The sequence below is a fragment of the Rhineura floridana genome, chromosome 5 (genome assembly GCF_030035675.1).
Source record: "Rhineura floridana isolate rRhiFlo1 chromosome 5, rRhiFlo1.hap2, whole genome shotgun sequence".
NCBI lineage: Eukaryota > Metazoa > Chordata > Lepidosauria > Squamata > Rhineuridae > Rhineura > Rhineura floridana.
Window position 1 is genome coordinate 161521119 of NC_084484.1, and position 27658 is coordinate 161548776.

At 39.9% G+C, this 27658-nt stretch overlaps 1 protein-coding gene across 3 annotated transcripts in view; it reads left to right on the forward strand.

Annotated features, from left to right (window-relative positions):
• Window positions 1–27658, forward strand: part of GUCY1A2 (guanylate cyclase 1 soluble subunit alpha 2) — a 286509-nt gene that overhangs the window by 212747 nt on the left and 46104 nt on the right. For 2 of the 3 annotated variants that reach the window (XR_009762895.1, XM_061628688.1), the window contains exon 7: window positions 16815–16969. Coding sequence is in view for 2 of the 3 variants with exons in the window: in XM_061628688.1 (XP_061484672.1) it covers window positions 16815–16969 (155 nt within the window). In the remaining variant the exon portion in view is untranslated. Of the gene's footprint in view, window positions 1–16814; window positions 16970–17974; window positions 18098–27658 lie in introns of those variants that run through there. The other variant, XM_061628689.1, reaches the window with a different exon arrangement.

Below are 27658 nucleotides of genomic sequence, written 5' to 3' on the forward strand. Positions count from 1 at the left end.
CCGAACTTAAGGGAATTAGAATTTGATGAGATGCTGTTAGTTCTTCATTAGAAGTCCTTCGCTTCTTTCACAGAACTGCAGTTGATGTTAATCTTTCTCCTTTGTTAAATATCATTTTCTTCTTTTGATGTTTATTTTATCTGTGTTGATGCTCGTGGGTTTTTTCTTTCTTTCTGTAAAGCAAGGGAAGAAAATAGTACAAGTTTTTAGCATAGGTGGGCAGTCTTCTTGTGGAACCAGCACTAGGCATTGATAGAAATGTGATTTGTGCCACTTTTAACTGGTCCTCTATCCTATACTTAGGCAATAGGATAGAGCAAATTTCTAGAAACCACTATACATCACCATTCCCATTTCCCTCCAGAAATCTATAGGATGTTTTCTCCTCTTCATAGGGGCAGCTTGGAGCTTCTTATATAGGCTGAAAATAAAGTGTTGGTGCAACATTTCTCATGGCCAGTTTCCTCTTCTACCAGGTGGCTCTTAAACCTTTATGTATGAATGACTCTTCTGGTTTGCTTCTTTCTTTGCTGATCACCATATTTTCTTACCATGTGCCTACTGGATGGGAAAACTCCAAAAGGCTTGCGAATGAAACATTTGCTTACATAATTTGTCATCCATGGTGACCATAATCCAACAAGGCTATATGAATGAATGGAGGAGAACCATACACATAGCTAGATGTTTCTCTGAAGTTTGTTTTAAAGATGCCAAACATTACACTGCTCAAGAGGCAAGCTGCTTTTTCAGTTTAAATCAGAAAGTGCAAAAGAACCATTCATAGCCTTCATCCCACAGTTTAATAACCACTGTTCTAAAGCTTAGTTCAGAGGTTCAGGCCTCAAAAGTTGATGTTTTATTTATTTACAATATTTTTAGGCTGCTTTTCTGGGCAAATGCCCATCCAAACCAGCTTACAATGAGAAGTACAATAAAAACCTCAACTACAACTAAGGATGGACAACAATTCCACCGAATTCAAATATATTACCAGATTTTTCAATGGTCTTGTATTGTCCATCTTTGCAGAGCAATCCTGTTTGCTCCAAACTTCAGCAGCATTCCCCTGACATCAGATTTTTCCCCTTGAATATTCTCTCAAATATATTGTTTTATTGATTTTATTCACAGCACAGCAGTACATCTCTCTCTCTGCTCCCCTTCCACTCAAATAATCCAAGCTCCAAGTGAGAGGAAGCAAGCCATAAGAACATAAGAAGAGCCTGCTGGATCAGGCCAGTGGCCCATCTAGTCCAGCATCCTGTTCTCACAGTGGCCTACCAAGTGCCTGGGGGAAGCCCGCAAGCAGGACCCGAGTGCAAGAACAAGGCAAGCCTAGACCTAGAAAGTCTCTCCCATGTTGAGGACTCTAGGCTTGCCAAGGAGAAGGTGGGGATGGGGGCACTGAAAGCTACACTTCCCCTTTCCAAAAGAAAAACAGCTGGTCACTGATTGCTAATGTGAAAATTGACCAGTCTCAGTACAGTGGTGGTGGAGGAGGAGAAGGCAGTGAAGCCACTTTCTTTTCAAAATATCAGTATTTCATTTTAAAATATCAATATTTCCTTTTAAAATATTGTTATTAATATCAATATTTGGGGGGAATTGGACCAGTACAAGCAGAGAATAGTGGACAAAGAACGAACTTGACTTGATACCATCAGTTAGGTCAACAGAATGCTGACCCCATCCCTAACTGCAACACAAGAGCACTCCACATAAAAAATTAACAGTTTAATAAATCAGATTTTTTTTTAGAAATTATTATATCTGCTTTATTTCTTCTTCCCTTTCTATACATGTATAGGAAAAAACGTTTTTCTCATCCCTTGTGTCTTTTCAGAGAGAGATACTCTGCTGACATCAAGAGACTTTTTTTCCCCAGCAGGGGTCCGGAACACAATCCCTCATGAGCTTTGCATTTTTAGCAATTAACTAGATCATATCTGACATGAAAACAAATTGATTAGCAAGCTAGTTGTTAGGGAATCTGTTAGTAATGGTGGAATTTAGCTTATGTGCATCCACAGCTGCTTTCATTTAGTATGCAGGTGCTTTAATGAAATACTTAACGGCTTTTTAAAAATAATGTTGCAAATGAAAGTTTTAGCAGGAAATATTCATAGGATGGTTTTTCTTTTTTCAAAGTAGATTCAACATGCTTTGCTTGAAGACAGATATTTTAGTTTTATATTGTGGTATTAGAGGTTGATGAAGCCTTCACAGAAGTCCAGTGCTGATATCACACTTTCCCTTTATCAGTATAGTTGCAAATTGAGGATTAACCATAGAAATACGTGCTCTTCCCATCTCCAATACCAATACCCATCTCCTTAAACAAAGTTTGTCTTAGTCATTGTATACATCTGCATCATTTTTATTTATTTATTTATTTATTTTATTGAATTTATTAGTCGCCCATCTGGCTGGCTGTCCAGCCACTCTGGGTGACGTGCAAAATAGGCATACAATACCTAGACATTAAAAATCTAAAAACAATGAAGATAAAATCTAGCCCACCCCAAAAGCCTGCCTGAAGAGCCAGGTCTTCAAGGCCTGGCGGAAACTCATAATGGAAGGGGCATGGCGGAGATCATTTGGGAGGGAGTTCCACAGGGTGGGGACCACAACTGAAAAAGCCCTCTCTCTAGTCCTCACTGTTAATCACAGTCAATGTTAATCGCAGTTAATACTAGCTAGGTTGCCTCTTCATTCATACCAGAGACAGTATAAGAACTAGAGCACATGTAATGCGTGTCCTTGAAGGCATATGATGCAGTAACCTCGGTGAAGCTAAACAAGTCTTCTCCTGTCAATGTTTGAATGGAAGACTGCCTAAGAAAGCCATGTATGGTAGGGCCCCACTCATAAGGCGGGTTACTTTCCAGACCCCTGCTGAAAAGCGAAAATTGCCGAAAAGCGGAACTCCATCAAATAAAATGGTGCCCAACGCTCAGCTGCTGAGTGCTTCATGCCGAAAAATGCCGTAAAAGCTTAACAAGCGCCGTATGAGTGCGCTCTTACTCTAATTGAAAACCGCTGTATTAGCGGAACCCAAAAAAGCGGGGGCCTACTGTACACCATTTTGATCTCCATGGAAGAAAGGGGGGAAGTATCAAATTAATAAAATGCCCAATTGATGTGCAAACCATGGCTTGCAAGGAGCCTGCATTACGTTTGCACAAAAGCATTTTTTAAATTGAACCATGACAAAGGTCATGAATTAGCATTGGTGGCCCAAAGTCACTTAGAGTTCTTCAGTACATGATACCATGAGCCACATATTATGCCTTCATTTTCATGTGGTGAATTAAAACAAATTGTCCTGATGTTAAGATAAGTGTTATTATCCAAGTGAGCTTCCCTTTCCATTGCCCGATATTTCTTGTATATAATAGCATTAATGTATTAGTCCCACATAGATCACTCGTATGCGAAGCAGGAGCAGAGCTATGTGTCTGATCCTGTCCTTGACATTGTATTCCTACATTAACCCCATTCCTCAATGTCCGCACACTGAACATGGTCATCTGCAAACAATGTAAGCAGATACTCATGCATAAGATCTCCATGCAATCAGGACATCCCGTTGCAAGGACATTGTGATTGGTTGGAGCCCTACACGTGAGTAGCATTGGAGGTAATGTGGATATAAGGGGGCAGAGCTAGGTGGTGATATGACATTGAGGGCAGGGCCAAAAAGTACAGTCCCACACAGGGCCCATGGGGGGGAAGACGATACAAATTACCTGGGCCCGGCGGTCCAAAAGGGGGCCCAGGGCCTGACTTGGTTGCATATGTTTTTGTCTTTCTCGGTAGTACTATTATTTGTCAGTTGTTTTTTACTTCCATTGTAACATCGGTGAATTTCAAAGAAAATAATAATGATATAAAAGATTAAAGTGTAAAGATTTTTAGCTGGTTCGCCCTTGCTGGGGGGCCCCCAAAGGTTTTTTCACCAGGGCCCAAACCTGCTCTTGGTGGCCCTGGTCCCACACCTGCTTCAACCCATGAGTTACTTACACACAAGCAATGCATGCATAGGGCAAATGAAGAGTCTCTGTCTGTAATTGCTCACATATGTTACAGTCTAGGGAGGCTAATCTTCAGGATTCAGGCAGCAAAGTTTCTGAAGACAGTACAGGCATGCTCCGCTTTAACGTTCGCAATGGGACCGGAGAGTATACTTTAAGCGAAAATAAACTTTAAGTGAAGCAATTGTCTTCGCTTGTACTGCACGCAATCACCACTAGATGGCAGCGGCGTCATGCCAATAAAGTGTACGTTATTGCGAAGCACGTGAATGTTAAGCGGGGTATGGGGACATATGGAGCATGTATGTTATAGCAAGGTGACGTTAAGTGAAGCGACGTTAAGTGGGGTATGCCTGTATCATGGAATATTCTCTTTATTGGATTATTGCAAACCTCATTGTACCAGTTATTGCCATCCGTTTGACAGCAGCCAGAGTGTCTCCTCTCCCTGCAATTCCTTCTTACAGCAGTTTCCCCTTGAAGGCTGTTGGACCTGAAGGGTGGAGCATGGCAGGTAGAAACAGGTGGTTCTTGAAGGAAGCTGAACTGTCTCTCCCCTGCTGCAATGTAGGCTGCATTGTAGTTGGGCTAGATCAATACATTGATTCGTATTCTTGCAGTGGCTACTTGCCATGATGGCTATATTCTGCCTCCGTATACCTCTGAGTCTCAGTTGCTGGGAATTGCAGGTGGGGAAAGGGCTGTTGCACTCAGTTTCTTCTTGCAGGCTTCCCACAGGCCTCTGGTTGGCCTCTGTGAAAACAGAATGCTGGACAAGATGGGGCTTTGGCCTGATCCAGCTGGGCTCTTCTTATGGTCTTAGTGTTTTGTCCCAGAGTGCAGGACACGGAATAATGGGCCCAAGTTGCAGGAAGCCAGATTTCGACTGGACATCAGGAAAAACTTCCTAACTATTAGAGCCATACGACAATGGAACCATTAACCTAGAGAGGTAGTGGGCTCTCCGACACTGGAGGCATTCAAGAGGCAGCTGGACAGCCATCTGTCAGGAATGCTTTGATATGGATTCCTGCATTGAGCAGGGGGTTGGACTTGATGGCCTTATAGGACCTTTCCAACTCTACTATTCTATGATTCTATCCTGGACATATTTCTTGTCATTTTATATGGTTTTCTACCATTTATGCAATAGTTCTGGCCCAATTATCTCTTCTTCCGATGGTGGGGTGGGGAGAAATCTAGTGTGCACAGAGTTCTCTTCCTGCATGAGCACCTCCATTTCCTTTAAGAGAGGGAACAGCTGAATGTATTCCAGGGCTGTCAATGGGAAAGGCTGCACAGTCTGTCTGTTCTGCATTTATGAAATAAATTGTCAGTATATGCAAAAACAGAGTACATGTGCAGATTCATCAACTTTCATAAGCCAAGCTTGACCAATTAGTGCTGGTATCTCTTCATTTCAAATTTGAATATTTTTAATCATTTCCTTGCTTATGTCATGCATATTTCAATGTGGGAGGATGTTTTATTCAACAACTGCAAAAGACAAATAATTGGGTGTTAGAACAAATTAAACCAGAACTATCACTAGAAGCTAAAATGATGAAACTGAGGTTATCATACTTTGGACACATAATGAAAAGATATTCACTAGAAAGGACAATAATGCTGGGAAAAACAGAAGGAAGTAGAAAAAGAGGAAGACCAAACAAGAGATGGATTGATTCCATAAAGGAAGCCACAGTCCTGAACTTACAAGATCTGAACAGGGTGGTTTATAACAGATGTTATTGGAGATCACTGATTCATAGGGTCACCATAAGTTGAAAATGACTTGAAGGCATATAACGAGAGAGAGAGAGAGAAGGATTTCCTCTCCGAGTCCTAGCAGAATTATTTTATTAAATCAGAAATCTGTGTTATGTCCTTTGCAGTCTATTAATATTTCCTGTGAGTTCTTTTTTTTTTCTTGGTATGGCTTTTGTCAAAATAGCCAATATGTCCACTCAATTGGAAGGAAAACATTAAAACATTAAAACAAATCTTTATACTTTTTTATTACTACCCAAGACCCACAACTTTCCTCTGGAAAATAATAGTATTTTCAAGAATCAGATGATCTAAAATAGGATTTATTTTCCAGCTTAGTTCATAAGATATCTAAACCTTCACTAGATTGTAAAGCAATACTAACATGGATTACATTTATTTGTGACTTCAGTTTATATCCCATCTTCCAGACAGTGATACTCAAGGTAGTTAACAGAAAAAAATACAACAAAAATAATGGTACAGAAAATATTTAAACTTAAATGGACTGCCTTCAAGTCAATCCCGATTTATGACGACCCTATGAATAGAGCTTAAAAGAGCAGGTAAAAACTAATCCAAAGGTTAAAACATTAAACAATAAGGAATAAAACAGCAGATAGTAAAGATCATAAGAAGAGCCCTGCCTGGATCAGACCAAAGGCCCATCATAATCCAGTATCCTGTTCTCACAGGGGTCAACCAGGTGCCCATGGGAAAACCACAAGCGGAATGGGAATGCAATAGCATTCTTCCATTTCTGTTCCCCAGCAACTAGTATTCGGAGGCACACTGCCTCTAGTAGCGGAGGTAAAACATGGCTATCATGGGCAGTAGCCATTGTAATTGTATCCTCCTGAACTAGAGCTTTTTACGTAGTAGCAGTCCCACTTTGTGTTGTTGCATTTACAATTGATTGATTGATTGATTATTTTTATTAGTCATAGGCCAGTCCATTTACAACTGTTCCTAGTAGTGTCTGCTTCTCTCTCTCTCTCTCTCTCTCTCTCTCTCTCTCTCTCTCTCTCTCTCTCTCTCTCTCTCTCTCTCTGTGTGTGTGTGTGTGTGTGTGAGAGAGAGAGAGAGAGAGAGAGAGAGAGAGAGAGAATTTTCTGTTAAAAGTTGCAAGGGGTAGAAGTCCCAAAATATGTCTTTGCAATTCCATTCTATCTGAATTTTTATCCCTTGGAAAGTTCCCTGTCATCCTTATCACATTTTTCTTCTATCCTATGTCCTCCTTGTAGAATACTGGGCCACAAGACCCTTGTTCAATTATTTGTTTTATAACTGACTGTAAGTTTCGCTCTCTCTTTTTTGTTATTGTTTGTTCTTTCTCTTATCATAGCCATCACAGAGCTCTTGCTACACTTGAAAATGTCAATAACACCTTAAAAAAACCCTTTTCTTTACTGTCACTAATTCCTCGCTGCTGGGATTATCAGACTTCTGATAAGAAATGGGCAAAACTGTTCAGCCAGTATAATACTTAAGAGAATGAGATGGGAGCTACGAAGTCAAATCTTACCTCAGTGGTGAGCTTGCCGGGTAGTTTTAGGCAAACCATTAACTCCCAGCCTCTACCACTCCTCCTGTAATATCCCCTTTAGCTGAGGAAACCATCAAGGCAACGATTGATAGAACATTCAAATATTCTGTTATTGTGTGTATGTGTGTGTTTTAAAAAAATTAGTTAAAGGTATTGCTCACCTTTATATGTAATGTTTACAGTGGCCAACAATAAAATACATAACCAACAAAGAGTCCTGTAGGACCTAAAAGACTAACAAATTCATCCATGAAAGCATCCATGTGCCACATATAAATTTGATGACCTTCAAGATGCCACATGATTCACTGTTGTTTTTTATTCCAGCCAACTAACATGGTTACCCCTCTGAAAATAAAATACATCGAGTTGTGTTCAACATAACGCTAAATAGTTCTGTCGGTGCAAAGATTTCTGCTTGTACAATAGGACGTTCTCCTCCCTCTCCCGGCACAGGGGTTCCTTCAACCCTCCAGAGCAGATTTGGGGAGGCTGTAGGGGGAGGAGGGGGGGGAAGTTCTGTTGCGTGAGTGTTAATCCTTGCACTGATGGAAGGCCACCCATAGTAAATCATTAAAAATAAACAGTAATCAAACAAGCACAATTAAAACAGTCAATCAGCAGCAGCTGCTTTGATGTAAGTTGCTTTGGAACAATTAAATTGAAAAGTAGGGTATAAATATAAATCACTTTACAATAGGAATAAAAATTAACTGAGGTATATACCCTTGGTGTCCAACATGGTTGCCACTCACCACTTGTGGCGAAATGGCTAGACCTATGGTGAATTGGTGCTTTACTTGTTTTAAATAAAAGTTTAAATAAAAATATTTTATATGTGTACCAGTTCAAAAATGTGTCCACCATGTACTCTTAACACTCACAGATTCATCAGTGGGTCCTATACACTTTTCTGATTTTGAAAAATAAAGAATTCACTCAAGATCCATTTCACCTTGACATCTACAATTCTCAACTATCTCAAGAAATTGTGAGGCTTCTTTCTTTGGAGAGGCATCTTTTCAAGATGGATGTGCTTTTACTTCAAAGTACTCAACATTTGAAAGAGTATTCAGTTGTTACAATGTGGACTTATATATTAAATCAAAATGAATTTGCAATTCTAAATGCAGTTATTCCAAGCTGTTTTCAATTTTTGGTTCAACATGGCTCCTGAATCAACTTTTTACCACAGAATGGTAAAATCAAAATATAGGTGACAGATACTGGATGAAAATTTGGAGGCAGAGTTGAAATGTAGTTAGGGTTGCCAGGTCTCTGGTTTTCACTTGAAGATTCTGTTTTTTTAGGGTATTTCCAGATTCTTAGCTTTCATTAAAAAAAGATGTTAGGTGGTCTGGTTCAAGAGTTATACACCAAAATGTCAGCTGACCCCCACAACTTCTGCTAAATGAGCTAATAGCTGGCAGCTCAAATCCCCGCCCTTTCAGGTTTTTAGCCAATAAGTGAAGTCAGAGTTGTGATTGATGAGGGATTTGTTGACCACCAGGCAATAGCTAGAACCCATTTCAAGTCTTGAAAATAGCTTCCTTTTCCTGCTTATCTGCACATCATGAGTTGAATAAGTTTATAGCTTTCAGCAACAGCAAAAGTGTCTTTTTCTCTGTGTATATTTCACAAAAATGAGCTGGAGATCTAGAAAGAAGATCACAGCAGGATCTTGGTAAGCATGCACAGTAAACAGTTTTGGTTATTATTATAATAAAGGTGTAAATGCATATTTCTTAATTACTTGCAAAAATAGCATATTATACATGTTATCTTTCAAATAATTTTTGAACAGAAATTTAAAAATGTGTACATGCATCTTACATTGCCATTACAAGGTGTTATACTTTTCTAATTACAAGGAATCAAACAAGTTTAAATTTCCCTGGGCTGTTGAAGAGGGCAATTTATTTGTTTACTTCATAGCCTGTTTTGAAAGCCTTCCCAATATGCAGGTTTAATCCTATATTCACTTTTCTGGGAGTAAAGCTGCAATGCTAATTCCACATACCTGGGAATAAACCCCATTGAATTCAATAGGACTTACTTTTGAGTAGGATGGTTAGGATTGTGCTGTGAATCAATTGGACTTTTGAGTGAACATAGCAAAGGATTGTCTTCTAAACCCTCTCCTCTCATCCAATCCTATTTTTAAAGCAATTAAGCAGTGCTTACTTAGGTATCACTGCTTTAACTTTGTAGGAAACTAACACTGATTTGTTTTTTAAGAAATCTGCAATGACCAACTGGTTTTGACAATAAACTATTATATGGGATGTGTATATTTTTACATCTCCAGTGTGTGTGTGTGTGTGTGTGTGTGTGTATATATATATATATATATATATATATATATATATATATATATATATATATATATATGGAGTCTTTCCAACAACCCTATGATGTACGGTTGGTGATTGGAAAGCAAGGCAGCTCAAATCAAGAAATAAATCCATTTAAAATCCAATCACCATAAAAACAAGTGTAAAACAGTTGCAAAACAGCTTAAAGTGGCATGATTCTGAATTTTTGGTTGGGTCAGTTAAGTTCCTTATCACTTGAGGCTGCAGTCCTGTGCACATTTCCCTGTTTGTGAATGTGTCCCCAGTGAATACATTGGGACTTGCTTCTGAGTACTTCTGAGTAATCGTGCATAGGATTGCACTATAAATTGCACTATAAATATATTTACAAGTTGTGTAAATAATAAAACATCTTTGACAATCATGCTTATATAAATATTTCTTCATACTATGTCTCAGTAAGTATCTGATTTCACATGATTATTTCCTCTACATGTTAAGTGTGCCCTTCTTCCTTGGGGTGGTCATGGTCTCCCTCTGTTGTTTTCACCCTGAGGGAAAGATTAGGCTTTGTATGAATAGCTCGTGGTCACCCAGTAAACTTTGTAGCTATTTCCATTTTAAAAGATTAATTAAAATTATTTCTATGCAGGCAAAGCTTATGAAGTAATGCAGACCCAAACAATACATTTAAGGCACATCCAACTCGCATTTAAAGCACCCCCCAAGTGCTTCCCCCCAAGGATCCTGGGAAGTGTAGTTTGTATCTCAGTTATAGTTCCCACCACCCTTAACAAATTCCAGCTCCCATGATTCTGTGGTGGAATTCATGTGCTTCAAATGTGTGTTGAATGTACTTTAAATGGATGTGCCCTAGGTATGCTGTGCATTCATTAGTGAATTGAAAACAATTTTAAGAGATAATTTTTAAACAGGGAAACGGCTGTTGCTCAGTGGTAGAGAATATGCTTTGCATAGAAAGGTCCAAAATCCAATTTCTGGAAAAGACTATTGCCTGGAATCCTGGAAAGCTAATGCTACTCCATGTCATCAGTACTAAGCTAGATGGTACCAAATGGCCTGAGCCGCTATAAGGCAGATTCCTTTGTTCCTAAGAAGAAAGAGACCCAAGGGCTACAGTGACTTTGAAATTTATTTATGTATTTTATTTGCAACATTTATAAACCGCCTTATTGTAAAAAACCTCAAAGCTTTTTACAGAAAGAATTAAAACAATAAAATTATTGGCAAAAACAGTTAGGTATTTAAAAACATTCAAAATAATAAAACTAACAATGAGTTAACAACAGATAAAAACATATTAGCTTCTACATGGCTGGGTAGGCTTGCCTAAACAAAAATGTTTTTAGCGGGTGCCAAAAAGAGTGCAATGAAGGTGCCTGCCTAATTTCTATAGGCAGGGAGTTCCAAAGTGTAGGTGCTGCCACATTAAAGGAATGATTTCTTACAAGAGCAGAACAAGGTCTATGTGGCACCCATAACATGGAAAGCACACCTTGAACTTGGCCTGGTAGCAGATAGGCAACCAGTGCATATTTCAGAGCAGAGATATTATGTGCTGACAGGGTCTCACTCGTGTTAGCAATCATGCTGCAGCATGTTGCACAAACTGCAGCCCCTGGGTCAGGTTGTGCTACATGGGGACTTCTGTGATGTTGGGTGATTGGCTGCCAGGATTCTTTTAGTTTTGGTTTTTAGTTAGAAACCCTGACTGGTTGTGGGTTGCTGAGTTTTCTGCCTTACTCATAGGAATCTTTTTGTGGTTGGCATTTAGGAAATCATCACTGTCTTTTGTTTTTCTGTTTGCATTTCATTTACCGATGACCTCACTCCCTTACATCCATAGAAGCAACAACAGTGGTTCCATGTGCTTAGCTCAACCTCCTTTGTTCAATGCATGATGGTTTGTTTCTTGCCCAATAGTGGTAAAAGAGCATTCGCATACTGGGAAGTTTGGCTGCAATTGCTGTTGTTCCCAAGCTACTGCCTGTGAAGATAGACAAAACCATTTCTGTTTTCTCTCTGTCAGTTATTACTCACTGGAATTTGGTTGGCTGTCAAAGTGAGTTTTTAGCAGCCCGCAAAGTAGGTAGGAAAGACTAGAGAATCTTCTTACTCATTTCTCAAACTTCTCTGTGCAGGTAAGGGTCAAATCTGTAAAGACATTTGGAGCAGCCACATTAAAAGGTAGGGACAGGGCATTCCAGGCAGGGGGTTGCTAACCCTACTTTGATAAGTCAAGCCTTACCAACATCACAATCCTAACCATATCTACTCAGAAGTAAGTCCTACTGAATTCTTTGGGGCTTCGTCCCTTAGTAAGTGTGCTTAGAATTGCAGCCTTCAGGGGCATCCATCTTTATTCCTGAGTGCTCCCATCTAACATCTTCACAACACTAGGCTCCCTTCTTCCTGAAATGTACTGGTGACCAGCCAGGCCTGAGGGCACAAACCTTCCTTGCCAGAAGCAAGTTGTCTAGATTGATTATTTCCTATTCAGGCTTCCTAAGTAAGTAAGAAGGACCTGGGAACATCCTCTTTTAGCTAAGATGTCTATCTTAATTTCAAATCAGAGAATTGTTTTTGTTTGAATGGCATGCTCCAAACAACTGTGATTGATGCTTACTGTATTATACTTAATGATATCACTAGCCTCCAAATCTCAGGGTTTGGGATGCTTTTGACCTGGCAACCCTAGATGTAGTCTAACTGATTTTATGCCCGATTTCCCTGCATTACTTAATGAAAAGATATGTCAGATTTCTCACTTAATTCTATCAATAAATAATTAAAAACATTTGTGTGTATTTTTCTACTATGAAAAACACAATTTTGGCAAGTATGAAAAAACTGTTGGGCACCTCTGGTATATACTGATACTAACATTAGGCTTCACATACATCCAGCCAGCACTGATTGTCTTCCTAGTTTCTAGACATGTGATTTAAGTTTCTTTTTGCTAAATCTGGAAGAGTAAAATATTATGTTTCCCCCAGTCATTAATATTGGCATATTTTACATCATTGGCATATTTTAAAGCACTGTGATAACAATTACAGAGAAATGTGAAGCTCTTTGAGGCCTTAGGAAAGCACAGTAAAAAACACTAGGGGGGTGTTGATATATATGAGCCAGAGGGCATGAGCTAATATGTGTGGTTTAATAACTTAGAATCTACAAAGTCTGCATATTTTGCATGAACATATGAAAGAAACTTGACTCATCACATGATGAAATCCTCTGAAAGTGAATGGCTTTGGATTCCATATATGTATAGCATTGAAAATGTTCTGTTTCTAAAAAAAAACGCTGGAATAAGATAGATGGTATTATTTTGAATGGTGCTGAGAACTCACCAGCTTTCACAGAACAACTCACCCAATGAGAAACTCTCACTTTAAAGAGTTGTCTGTGCGTCCAAGTTTCTTTATGCATCCTGACATTATAAGACCCACAGCAAGGTCCCCCAGAACATGAAGAAATGACACAGACCCATAAAGGCCCAGTTCCCTGGGATATTGTCCCCCCCTTTGAAATACCTATGAATAATCATACAAATTCTATTTACCTCCCTCTCCCCTCTGCTTGTTATTTTTGCAACTTCTGTAATGTTGATTAAATTCCCTGTCACCAAAGAACTAATCATAACAGAGAAGAGGATATTTCACAGAGTAGGAAACTTTTATGTAAAAGATAGTGAATATAATGTTCTTGTATTTTCTCTCACACATTCTGGCTTTTATAAAAATAGGTTTTGGCTTTCTTCCCTTCATGCATGGCTAGTAATCTGAAGTACATTTTGTTAACTCCCTTTTGAAAAAATAGTATTGCCCATTACAGACTGGCCTTCATTTTCAGCTGTACGCAGCCAAAGACAACGCATAGGGAGTTCAACCTGAAATGTATTAGTAAGCAAATTGTAAAGCAAGAACGATGAACATGTCTAGAATATATCATATATATGCCAAAAAAGGGGAACAAATACAGGAAACCAGAATCAATCATCACACTCTGAAAAAAAACATGCAGAGAAATAAAAGGAAGCAAACCTTTTCGTTTCTGCTTACAGTAGCAAACTAATAATAAAGGTGTATTGCTGAGTGCTGCCATCAGGTTGGACACTGAACACACCTTCTGTAGACAGCTGATCTGATTTGGCCACCAAATGTAACCTACTTACTTGGTTTAAGGCATGCAGTCCCTTCAGCTGAGATGGATGCTGCTAATATCAGTTCGCTAAGAAATATCTTGCTGAAGAAAACCTAGTGCAAGATATACTAAACATTTCTGTATTCCCTAACTGAAACAATGTTTAAATAGTATCCCATGAGAAGAACTACTGACCTGAACAAGGGCAAGTGGGGTTTCACCTGTTGTACTACTACCCAGCTCTGGCCAAAGGAAGAGGCTGTGTGGCTACACCAACCAAAGATGTCTCCTTGCACCAAATATGCCAAATATCATATTCCTTTACCGCTATAAAAGCTTTTTGGTGAAGCTTGCTTGGTGGTCTGATGTACTAGGAGATTTGCTCATAGTCAATAAGGACAGCTTTCGGCCCTCTGCCCTATTTCCCCCCCCCCATACAACCTCAGCTACAAAGATGTTTTCTCAGATGCAACTTTCTTTGAATCATAGTTAAGCAGTATGGTAGGATGGGCAAGAATTTCATGTTTCTATTTGCTTTTCGTTATTAAGCACCCAATTTGTTATTCTTTGGTAGTTCACATTTGTTTTGTAATTAATTTATTCAGTTCCCATTCATTTAATTATATTTGTTTTCATCTTTGTGTTTTTTCCTTCTTTCTTATTTGCCTTTGGCAGCAGTAGCAAAGGCAGAGTGGATTTCAAGAGCTAGCTCCTGGCAGCCTCCATTTTATTTCCCAAGAATGCCTTGAATATTGCACTGTCCCCCCTCTTCTGTGTCAACCTTCCTCCATAAAAAAAATGGCTGAAAGTTTTGAGAATAAGAATTCAGGGCTGTTGCAAAGATCACTGAGACCATGTGTGAACACCTGAAATGCTAAATGCTGCAATTTAAATACAAAGTATTGTAATTTATAGTTAAGGGACCTGAACAGCCCAAACCAAGAGTAGGATCCTATGCAATCCAAACCATAGAGATGGTGTATATCCTCCAAGGAGCTGGCAAAGATTGTCCCAGATGGCATAAGTGAAAGAGCCAAAAAGGCTGTAGGAGAAGGAAAAAATGGATGGCTGCTCATCCAGTCTGAAGCAGACTGAGGAAGCTATTTCACATTTCTGAAGACTATTACCCTGGCAAACGAAGCGTATCCAAAGTATAATTTCTCTTTATAAGCATTTGTGCCAAAAAGGCTTCTGATGGTGTTCCAGTTTTTCCAGTTCAATGCAGTATGCTATCATGCCTGACAGTTACAAGAATATATGTAGGCTGTAGGGTTGCCAGACTTTTGTTTCAACTAAGGCCGGAAGAATCACAGTGAGATGAATGGTTTCTCTTTTAAACAGGAACGACATGGAAAGCAACATACTGGCTCCTGAGCCTGATTGCAGTATAGATGAGATGAAGATTCATCTCATTGTAAATCTACAAGATCACAAATGGACTGGTTTCCAAAAGGGAGAATCTCTAGCGCAGGCATAGCCATCATTCAGGCTCACTAATTGACCAGATCTTGGGAGATATTTGTGATATATGTTTTGCTATCCCTTTAACCTTACTTAATTTGCCCTCCCACATTTATACAGATGTGGGAAGATGGAGGCATTAAAATCAGCAGGTCGGTGGGCTAAAACTCCAGATAAAAATCCCATCGTATCTCATCAAGGTCACCCTGTTATGTAGTCATTTCAACTCTGGTTGCTGTGAGCCTTTGTGAAGAGGTTTTATTTTGATTTATTGGGTTTGAATCTGTTGGCAGGTGATTTCAAAAGATCTCTTAGGGCATTTCATACATGGTACTTCTTCCAGGGATTAGATGTATACATCATGTCCCCATAATCCACACACTCCTGGGGACTTCAGCTAATACTGGCCTTTTACCCATTCACGCAGCTGGTTGAGAAGACTGTAGCCAGGAGTGAAGAACTTGTGGCCCTCTAGATGTCACTGGACTACAGCTGCCATCATCCCTGACCCTTGGTCATGCTGCCTAGCATTGATAGGAGTTGGAATCCAATGACTTGGAGAGCCACAAATTTCCCGTCCTGCTGTAGGCACAGTCTTCACTGAATTAGCAGATATGTGCATAGTTATCTCATACTACTGATTGTCGAGATTTATTTATTAATTAAATATATACCCCGCCCTTCCTCCCGGTAGGAGCCCAGGGCAGTAAACAAAAACACTACAAACACTCTAAAACAGCATAAAAACAGACTTTAAAATATATTAAAACAAAACATCTTTAAAAACATCTTTTTAAAAAATGTTTTGAAACATCTTAAAAAGCAGTTCCAACACAGAGACAGATGGGATAAGATCTCTACTTAAAAGGGCTTGTTGAAAGCGGAAGGTGTTCAATAGGCACCGAAAAGATAACAGAGATGGTGCCTATCTAATATTTAAGGGGGGAATTCCAAAGGGTAGGTGCCACTACACTAAAGGTCCGCTTCCGATGTTGTGTGAAACGGACCTCCTTGTAAGATGGTTATCTGCAGGAGGCCCTCACCTGCACAGTGTAGTGATCAACTGGATATATAACGAGTAAGACAATCTTTGTACACCAAAACCAGAACATTGAACTTAGCCTGGTAGCTAATGGGCAGCCAGTGAGTGTTTGTGTGTGTGTGTTTAAATTGGCAATCCTGTCAGTGGCCACAAAGTCACACATAATTGCATCTATTGGTTGATTCCATATTTATGAAAGTTAGCAAGATGAAAGATTCTGGGGTTTACTGGAATGAAATGAGATGTGTTTTACTACAGTGAAATGTATGCATGCTCATCCATTCACATATCTTTATATTAATTCTTCACCAATGCAAACCAGAGCTTTCCTGACAATCTGAATTTGTCAGTATTGTTATCAGTTTAAATTAACATTGTACTGGATCCTTACGAGTGTCCCGAGTATTATGTTAGCTAAGAGAAGTAACAGAAGATACTTACTAACATGTTTTATTTTTCCTGTCCTTTAACAGATGAGAATAGGGATTCACTCAGGATCTGTTCTGGCTGGAGTTGTTGGTGTAAGAATGCCAAGATATTGTCTCTTTGGCAACAACGTCACCCTAGCAAGCAAATTTGAGTCAGGAAGCCATCCACGCCGCATCAACGTCAGCCCAACAACGTACCAGTAAGTACTAATCAGCCTGGCTTTGCATAATGTCTTGACTACACATCCTATAATCTTCCCCCCCAACCTTCTTATTTTTATCCCTAAATCTATACTTATGAGAAAAATACATGAATATCATAAAATTAAACAACATACCCAAAATACAAAAGTGCATTGCATATTTCTAATGGAAGGTTAGCTGAAGGATAAATTTAGAAGAGATTAAATTAACTGATGGAGGAATCCTGTTGGATGATGTGGACATCCATAACTTCCAAAAGCTGGCAGACATCCATAACTTCCAAAACCCAGGGAGGAAGGTGTGTGGGGATTGGTTGTGGTTTTTTAAATCCTCCTCCCTTCTACTAGATGCCAGGTTAGAGCTGGCATAGTCAATCCCTCCTGGTTTCACACCCTGATTGAACATACGGTCAGGAGGAACATGGAGGAGAGGCATGACTCCTTCTCCCCACCCCAGCCCCACATGAAAGGTCCCTGAACCAGTTCTGGGCCTGGATCTGGGTTGGGCTGGATCAAATCAGGGCCACTCCGAAGGGTAGGGGGGGACGTGCACAGCCCTAACCTGGTCCCAAGCCAGGAAATGGGGTGAAACATTTTGTGCTTGGAAATTAAACAAGCCAGTTGAAATTAAATGTCATATGTTCTGGGAAGGGAGAGATCACTCCATCTGATGCATTTAGCACCAGCTGGAGTTTCCAAATACTCTTCAAAAGCAGACCCACATAGAGAGTGCATTGCAGAAGTCCAGTCTGGATGTGCCCAGGACAGAAATGACATTGATCAGATCTGCATGATTCAGGAAAGGGCACAGCTGACTCACAAGCCAAAGCTGAGCAAATGCATTCCTGGCCACAGCCACCACCTGGGCTCCCAAACTGCAAGTTTGATCCTTCAATGGGAGTGCAACTCCATTCAGCAGGGACCATATTTCCAAGCTCAGATCAGCTCTCCTGCTAATCAATCTTGCCTGGATTAATCCTTGGATTTTTAACTCCCATTCAGTCCATCACTGAACCCAGAGAATGGCCCCGGGCCCCCAGAGTTTCCTCAGCATTAGAAGGAGGGAAAAAGAAAGAGTTGCTATCATCTGCATATTGACAACACAACTCCAAATCCCTGGACAACCTCCTCCAAGAGTTTCATGTAGGTAATAAACAGCATTGAGGACAAGATTAAACCCCGTGGAACCCCATAAACCAAAGACGATGGGTTGAGCAGCAGTCCCACAGCACCACCTTCTGGGACCTGCCTACTAATTAAGACCAGAGCCACCTAATTAGAATCATAGAATCATAGAACAGTAGAGTTGGAAGGGGCCTGTAAGGCATCAAGTCCAACCCCCTGCTCAATGCAGGAATCCAAATCAAAGCATTCCCGACAGATGGCTGTCCAGCTGCCCCTTGAATGCCTCCAGTGATGGAGAGCCCACTACCTCTCTAGGTAATTGATGCTATCATGATTTGTTTTCAAAACTGGTTTTAAAATGAAATTCCTGTTTCGATTTTTATTGATTTAACTATACAGATATCTTCTTTTGGCTTAATGTTTAGGCACTCATTTTTTGTGAGGACACTAGCATTTTCTTCTGGAGGCAGCCATTCATGGGCAAGTGGCTTTCTCAGGCTTCAGCATTGTTTGCTTGCTTGTATGCTTCCTCTTTGTGAACAGCATCCCTGTCTTTACTGTATACTTCCCTGCAAGTATCTATGTAAATGAAACTTTACGTAATTGAAACTTTATGTAACTCAGGACATGAAGCACTTGCTATCCTAGAATATAAAGCAGCTAGAGACTGATTTTTTTTATTTAAAAAAGTCATTAAAAATTGGCAAAAGAAATGAAGCAAGCTCACTTTAGATAAAAATCATGAAACTGGAGAGGAAGCACAGTTGCTTGAATGAGAGGCAGGCATCTTGAGCAGGGTTTTGATAACACAATAGGCGGGGATGGATCGGGATGGATGAAGAGCGACAGAGCAGAAATTTGGGGATACAAAGTAGTTTGGGGCATGGTCAGCAAGAAATAGGCCCAATCTCGACAAATGCTATTATCAGAATGCACTGCAATACTGACTGAGACGTATGTTTGAAGCAGAATAATCAGGGTCTAATTTCTCTACTGCAATTCTCTTACAGACTGTTTTGTTCTGTGTTTTTTTTTTCTTTTTAATGTTGCTTTTATACTCAAAGCTCCCTGTGAAAATTGGTATTCTACAGTAGGTCCTTAGAAATCCGCATCTGATTCATACTATTGGAACATGGATTACAATATGATTGAATCTGGCATTTTGTGCATACAAGTTCTGTGTTCTCCTACTGAGCTATGGTCTTTCACATTTTTAGTTGTAGAGACTTCTGCCATCCTGTAATAGGGCAAGAACATTCTGACCATCAAGCAATATCAGCAGTCAGCCAAGACCGCCAGCCAGCCAGAATGTGTTAATTATTTATATATAATGTCCATTAGTCATGTGGCGTGTGCCATCTGGAAAATTCTGCTCTCTTTCACATTCTAAAGAATGTTTGCGTTAATAACCTACTTTCAAAATACGAAACACAGATTTTTCCTTCCGACAAAGTATGCAGCTGCTTTATGTCAGTCCCCTAAACACTTAAAATCTAAACCTGATCTCAGCAGAAGGGGTATTTTATGTTACGCACAGAGTAAAATGTGCATCTGCACATGCATATGTGTATGCACACACTCTCTTGTACCTCAGGAGTAGCCAATGTAGTGCCCTCTAGATGTTTTGGACTGCATCTCCCATCAGCCCCTGCCAGCATAGCCAATGGTCAGGGACGACAGAAGTTGTAGTCCACACCAACTGGAGGGCACTACATTGACTACCCCAGTTGTACCCTAACAGTCAGTTATCCTTTAGATCTGTGAAGATAATGGCTGGTGGTGTGTGGATCAGCCAAGACTGGTAGATCATTGATCATATAGGCAAGAGAAGAGCACAATAATGTTTTCTATATTTTGAACTTCTTTATTTGAACTAGGGGCTTCAAGGATGAAAAGTCAATATAACATCTGTGTCATAAATCTGGAACTTCCTTCCAGAATAATGCGTCCATAGTGTCACAACTTTCTCTTCCTTTGAACTCCATCTTAAAACCCATCTTTTTCTAGGAACCTCCTTATTTTCCAACCACAACAACCCTTTTTACATGGTCACCACTTTGCACTTAGTCAATGTATAGACCTAGGGGGATGGTGGTAATGAAAACGCTAGCCCCACCCCTGATGTCACATGTCCCTCTCCAAACATACACTTGAAACCATTTCTGCAGAGCAAAATTAGTGATCCCAAGACTGTAAACATGACTCTTAAAGTTAACTATTTGTGCTGACATCTGTGTGCAGCCCTCAAATAATGTGCAGTACTCAGATAAACCTACAGTGCCTGGGTAACTGCACTTATTCCCAAGCACCTGTTCCTAGGATTAGTACATTTTAGGATGAGACTTTTATAGAGGCTCAGTCTTCATTGTGGGAATAGGAAACTCCCCTCTGACAATAACAGAGTTCTAACACTTCTGTTCAGGGATAGGGGAACTCTTTGGCCGTGGAATAGCAGAGGGAAAACACAGGGGAAGGAAGGGGGAAAGCCCTCAACAAGCAATTAATTCAAGCCTCTAGCAAGAACTAGCTATCCCTCCCCCTACAACCTGCTGGGTGGGAAGTAAGACCGAAAAAGTGAGAAGAGATGGCAGAAAGAGAGAAGATGGATAACCCCACCCACTTTGCGCTCTGTCCTCACGACGACTGCCTTGGGCCCCACCCACCAACAACATGTGGCCACCAATGGATTACCCTCCAAGGAAATGAAGACTTCAACACAAAAAAAGAGGTTTACCACCCCTGCTTTAGTAAATAAGCACAAATTAACTTTTTGACCCAACAATCACATTAAAAAATCCTGTGTGGGCATTAAAAGAACCCATTGTCAGCAATTAAAGACTACTCTCTTCAAGTGGTTCTTTCCTGGATTATAGGTAACATCCTCTCTTGCGCATAACAGATCAACTCTTCTAGATTATGACCACTGGCTCAGTATCTCACATATGGCAGTAGGCTACACTTGCACATGAGGAGCTTCCTCCCCTCGCTGCTGAAACAAATCATGCAGTGCCATAAGCTTTTGCAATGCTGGCCACACGTTTGGGAATTGAAAAGGGGAAAATGGCCTTCTAGACCACTTCTCCCTCACCGAACCAGCAAACACCTTTGTAGTGATGATGGCACTAATAAACTGTCAGAGGATGTGCTCTTGTGGCACAGGGGCTGCACTGATGGACCCCTGGAGGCTGGATATGGCATTTGTTTCTCATCACAGCACACTGGAGCCCACACTTTGCATGCAAAGGATTCCAGGTTCAGTACCTAGCATCTCTAGTTTTAAAAAATGATCTGGTAGTAGATGATGGGAATGACTCTCCCTAGAATCCTGGAGAGTCACTGCCAGTGTAGACAATTCTGGGCTAGCTGGACTGCTGGATAAATACTTGCATCAGGCAGCTTACTGTGTTCCTAACAGATCAAACCTGGTAGCACCTGTCAACAGGAAGGACTTGTTTCTGTGCCTGGATTGTTCCTGTTGGATCAAGCAACTGTTTTAAGTGCTTGTTTCACTGACAACAGTGCCTTTCATTTGAAATTCATTGTAAAGCAAAGGGAGCAAAACTTGTTAACTTGGATGCACCAGAAGACTTAATCTTTAAATGCCTGTTATATATGTACAATATGTGTGTAATACTGTGGCTATCTTTGTAAACAACTAATTCCTATGCACACAGAAAAAGAAAGGCACAATGCAAGCAACAGCTTTTCTAAATACCCACCCAGCGAACTGTGAAACTGAAGTAATTGCTTATTTTAGAGATAATTTTTTGAAAACTGCATGAATAATGAATCTGTCCGGTGGAAATTAAAGACTTTGCTCCCTACAGTACCTGTGCGGGGAGGGGGAGAGAGAACAAACAGATGCAATCCATAATTGCTACAACATTTGAAAAATCTTAATAACCAACTTTTTTTCCCTGTGTGCTAGTTTGGAGATGAGCAAATGGTTAGTTTGATTGATTGTTTGGATTTTGTTTGTTAGAAGATTTGTATCCTGCCCAGAGTTGCATTTGAGCCTCGCAAGAAGCCTATGAAGTTGGTTAGGCTGAGATGGTGAGATGGTTCACACATACATATACATCACTTGATCTCCCATTTCTTTAGACCAGGGGTTCCCAAACTGTGGTCCATGGACCATAAATAGTCCATGAACTTCATTCAAGTGGTCCACTATGGAAGATGCAAGATATATCCCTATGCCTGAACTAACTTCCTCAGGAGGGAGTCTGAGGAACTGAGGCAAAGGCAACCTTCCTCTATGTAGATCAGTCAACCTTTATTGCTTAGCTATAGGCCATCACAAAGCATACAAAATACAAAGCATCTAGTTTCCTCTACACATATATTAAAATTGCATAATAAAATATAAAACGAATATGGTGCAATCTAAAACTGTGCTATTTGCCCTATAGCGTCTCTGAGCAATTGCATGTCTGCTCTTCTATGTGCTTCACCCGGAGCTTTTGCGCCGCGAGTGCAAACTGAGCAACTCTGTACGTGATCTTGTCATCCTTATCTGATAAAAGAAGGGAGATAATATGTGGGTCCAAAAGCGTTCCCTGCCGTGGCAGAAGACCTCCCAAAAATTTGATCCGAGGATTGGAGTACAAAGGGCATTCCAATAGATAATGGGGCAGATCTTCAACCACTGCCGCTCCACATATACAGAGCCGCTGAGACCATGGAACCTGCTTGTATCGTCCGAGCAGCACTGCATTCAGCATCGTTTGGAACCTTAGTGCTGTAAAGGCCTGCCGGAGATTTGTTGCAAGGGGGTAGGCCAAATAACTCGCTCTAAGGTGGTCCTGCTTGAATACTCCATACCACCTGGAGAATTTGGAGTTAATAATAACCAACCTATCCAACCAAGAACAGTGCCTAAAAATAGCCTCACGCAGCCTTGTTCTATTAGAAAGCACTGGGGAGTCCTGGACTGGGATATGGTACAAATGGTAAAAGCTAGATAATCTGGATGACCAATGTTTGTCCGTAGAAGCCAGTTCATAGCAAGATTTCAGAATTGGTTTGGCTGTGGCATTTTTAGCTGACTCCCAAAAATTAAGTAGAGAGCAGTGTACTCGGGCTCTAACTGTAGGTAGACCAGACTCTGCGCGTAAAAGCGCCGCTGGGGTACCAGCTGGTAGTCGGAGGAGTTTTTTCAGGAAGCTGTTTTGAATTGCTTCTAGGCTGGAAAGATGGTGATCCTCCCAGCCCCAGACTGGAGCTCCATACAGGATCTGAGCAAGGACTTTACCTTGGTAGATTTTCAGAGCAGGGGGAATAAGGTTTCCACCTGCTGTCCTATAAAAATTAAGTATGGCTCCACATGATCTTAATGCAGCAACTTTTGTGTGGTCAATATGCTTTCTCCAGGACAGAGTGTCCTGAAAGTGAATGCCCAAATACTTAAACACCCGTATTTGCTCTATTGGTTGCCCACCAATTGACCAATTGAAATTATGATGCCTCTTGCCAAAAACCATTGCTTTTGTTTTTGAATAGTTAATCTGAAGTTTTTCCTTGGTGCAGTAAACATTAAGTTTCGTAAGTAATCTCCTTAGTCCTTTACGGGTAATGGACAATAGGACCATGTCATCTGCATAGAGAAGCAGTGAGATTTTCCTGTTTCCCAACGAAGGGGGGGGAAAGTCAGGGCCTGCCAGTTCCACAATTATATCATTAAGATAAAAATTAAAAAGAAATGGAGCTAGGAGGCACCCCTGTTTGACCCCCTTATTAACAACTATGGGGTCTGTTAGTGAGCCAGCAATTCCTACCCTTACTCTAGCGTTGTTGTCAGAATACAATTCTCTTATGAGAAACAAAAGCCGCCTATCGATATTGGTTTTAACTAGTTTGGCCCACATCATTGATCTATCTATAGAATTGAAGGCGGCAGCCAAGTCCACAAAAGCAGCATAAAGATGTTTCATGGGGCCAAGGACACACCGTCTTGCTATAAAATATAATGTAAAGCAATGATCGATGGTACTTTGCCCTTTTCGGAAGCCAGCTTGTTCAGGAAGAATAACTTGGTTGGCGGCTTCCCACTCTTCTAGTTTAGTCAATAGGTATTTAGAGTATAGCTTGGCGGCTGTGTCAAGGAGACTAATGGGCCGATAATTATTAGGATCATACCTGTCCCCTTTCTTATAGATTGTTATAACGTGTATCTTGAGCAGTTATCAGCTTTCACGTGATAATCACATTTCAAAATGACCTTTGTTCGGTTCAACTGTCCATAGTTTGGCTGAAAGAGTTAAAAAAATCTAAATATAAGATTTGCTGTTGCCTAGTAACAGAGCTGAACTTTGGGCAGGCCTATTCCAATTCACTCCTGTCTGGAAAGAAAGTCAAGATGTAACATAGGAGGATTTGCATTAGTTGTTTTTTTAATCTTTTCAGAATAAAAAATCTGATTCACCCACAAAACATCTGGGTGCCTCACTCCTGTTTTCTCTCAGCCAAAACTTGTTCTCACAATCACTTTATCCATCTCAACACACAGCACTAGGCCTCTTTAGGTTTAATAGAAATTTAAACTTGGGGGACAGGGAGGGGGTTGAGAACAGGATTCTAAAATGCATGAGGAGCCTCCATGGATACAAAACACTTCCCACTCCAGACTGACACCTTCCAACTTGTGTAAGATGACAGAAATGGCAATGGAGGGACAGAGGTAATGTTCTTCCTTACCACCACCACCAGTTATGTATTTATTGTTGTTGATGTTATTCCTTAAATTTATATTCCACCCCTCCTCCCAAAGGAGCCCAGGACAGCAAACACATCCGTGATAAAACAATTGCAATTAAAATAAAATTATAACATATTTAAAACATTTAAAAACAATTTTAAAATCTAACGTTTTAAAACATCTAAAAACATGAAAAACAATCACATACTCTCACAGCTAAGAATTTCAAGGTTGCCAGTAACAGTATCTTTCAGCCCTCAAATGCTTTAATGATAAAATGTTGCACCAGTTTAAAATGCATTTTAAAATTTTGTTTCTCCTGAACTTAATTCATAAATTGGAAATCAAATTCCTTCACTTTAGAATAGTGGAACCACATGTTAACTGGGAAGAAACAGGAAAATGGTGGTCCTATGTTGCATTCCTCCTCCCCCTCTGAATCATGTAATATATTTTCCCATAGCCTGATGCTGTTACACAGAGCAATCACTGCCTCATGCAATCAGGACTCAGGGTAAGTTATACTAAACATTATGGAACAATTGAGGGGAAATTAATATGGGCTGACTGCAGTTTTTGATGGCAGCTATGTGTTTCGTGTAACATGTAACTGTCCTTTGCACTCTTTTTTCATGTTGGCTTTCACACCTTCCCAAGAAGATAGCCCTTGTGTTATTGTTTTATTTTTAAATGCAGTACAACTACTTCTCAGCACACAAAAAGATGCAAGAGCTCTTCATCAGGCTAGATCAGGTGTAGCCAACATGATGCCTGCCAGATGCTCTTGGAGTATAACCCTCATCCTGCTGGCTGGGGCTGATAGGAGTTGCAGTCCAATAACATCTGGAAGACACCATCTTGGCAATCCGTGGACTAGATCATAAATAGAGCAAAAGGGATGTGGGAGTGTTGGCTGATGGTGAAGTCATGGGGACACAACTGATCACATTCTTAAGATGGAACGTGGGATGAGATAGCAGGCATTCAGATGAGGCACTCCTAGGTGCTATGCAGGTTTCAGGTTGCACATTTCTTCTTGGCAACTAATGTTACTTCCTGGTTCTTTTGTTTATTATGTATTTTGCAAAGTAGAAAAATTTAGGCTGGGTGAGCAGTATGAAGTGGGTAGAAAAAGGTTATTGACCTCCATTTTCTTTATCTCCAGTAAGGTTAAATTTCAAGGAAAAGTGGGCGGAGGGGAGCCTCAGATCATTATCTCTGGCAAAATATTAACTTTATCCATATATCTTCCTTTTAAAAAAAAATACCAAGTTTGCTTTAAGAAGCACTTTGTTTTCCACAGTGCAAAGCCAACGTCAGCAATTCTTTATGCCTTTCTCTGAAATATTCGCCAGCCTTTTGTTATTTGTATGAAGTACAAATATATTGTGTTTACTTACTTAGGAGCGCTGCAAAATATACACAAGATAGCCATGTTTCTCTTTTTATCTTGTAGAATTATATAGCTTTGTACCTAAGAAAGCATTTTTCATGTGAGGTTTTGAAAAAACTAACAGAACATGAAAGTATAATTATTGCAGACTGTCAAAGTTAAAAAGAGCTTCTTTTTCTAAGGGCTAATTCACACCATTACCATTTGGGAGCCTTAATTATTGCTCCTTGGAAGGATTAAATGCTTACGCAGTTGTGTGCGTCGGCTGCCATGAATGCTGCTTTTGCCAGGGTGCCTAAGAGAAGCTGTGTGGATTTTCCCAACATGGTGTGTTATTTATACAGTAGCTTCAGTGTACATGACACTTTACAGCTGCCTCCACCAACCTGGTGCCCTCCAGAAGTTGCTGGACTACAACTCCCATCAACCCATGACCATTGGCCGTGCTGGCTGGGGTTAATGAGAGTTGGGAGTCCAACTGTGTACAAGTGATTTTGTGATGTTAGATGGCTATCAATCATGGGACATAGTTAAAAAATTCCTGTATCTGTACAAATCTTTGTAGTAGGTCTTTCTAATACATTGAAATTTATTATATATAAAATAGCTAGCATACATAAAACTTTATATAAAATAATCATTTGTAACAATAAAATGTCTTGGTACTAAACAAATCCTATCTAATACATGTAAATAATATGTTTATAAAAAATTAACAATCGTAAAACCTTGTATAAAACAATCATGTATTATATTTATTATATAATATTATATAGATAGCCATCTAACATCACAAAATCACTTGTAACATTTGAACAGATTAATCTGAAGTCACCAAATGACTTCTTCCAGGCTTGTTTAGGTTGGGTTTCTTTCCTTTTTGGTACAAGTTAGTGGGGAGTCCAACAACATCTGGAGGGCATCAGGTTGAGGAAGGCTGCTTTACAGTGTAAGCAAAAAAAAGAAAAGAAAGACATGTCTCTGGCCCTAGATGCCTGTAATAACACTGGGGTTAGCATAAAGAGAGGCAGAATGGGAAATGTGCCCCCTAGGACTTACTCTTAATTTTGGAAGTACTTTCTCTTTCTTAGGCAGTGCCTCTACATATGCTAGAAACATCCTTTTGCCTTTAATGCCTTATCAGTTATAAAATTCCACATCCTATTCATTGTGCAATGCAAATTATATTATGTGTTCAATAATGGTGTTTCATTTGTTAAAAATGTTAGCAAAATTCAATAATATTTTCTTAAAATGTGAGGAATGGTAGACACACATTCTTAGACTTCATTAAGATTGTTCATACAATCTTAGTTTAAATGTGGAGAAGGGAACAGGACCATACCTTGTCTAAAAAACAATTTAAAATCTAAGAAAAGGGAGCCTAAGTGTGTAGATATTATTATTATTATATTGTTATTATTATTTATTTTATTTATGAATCACTTCCCAGGGGACAATTTACAATACA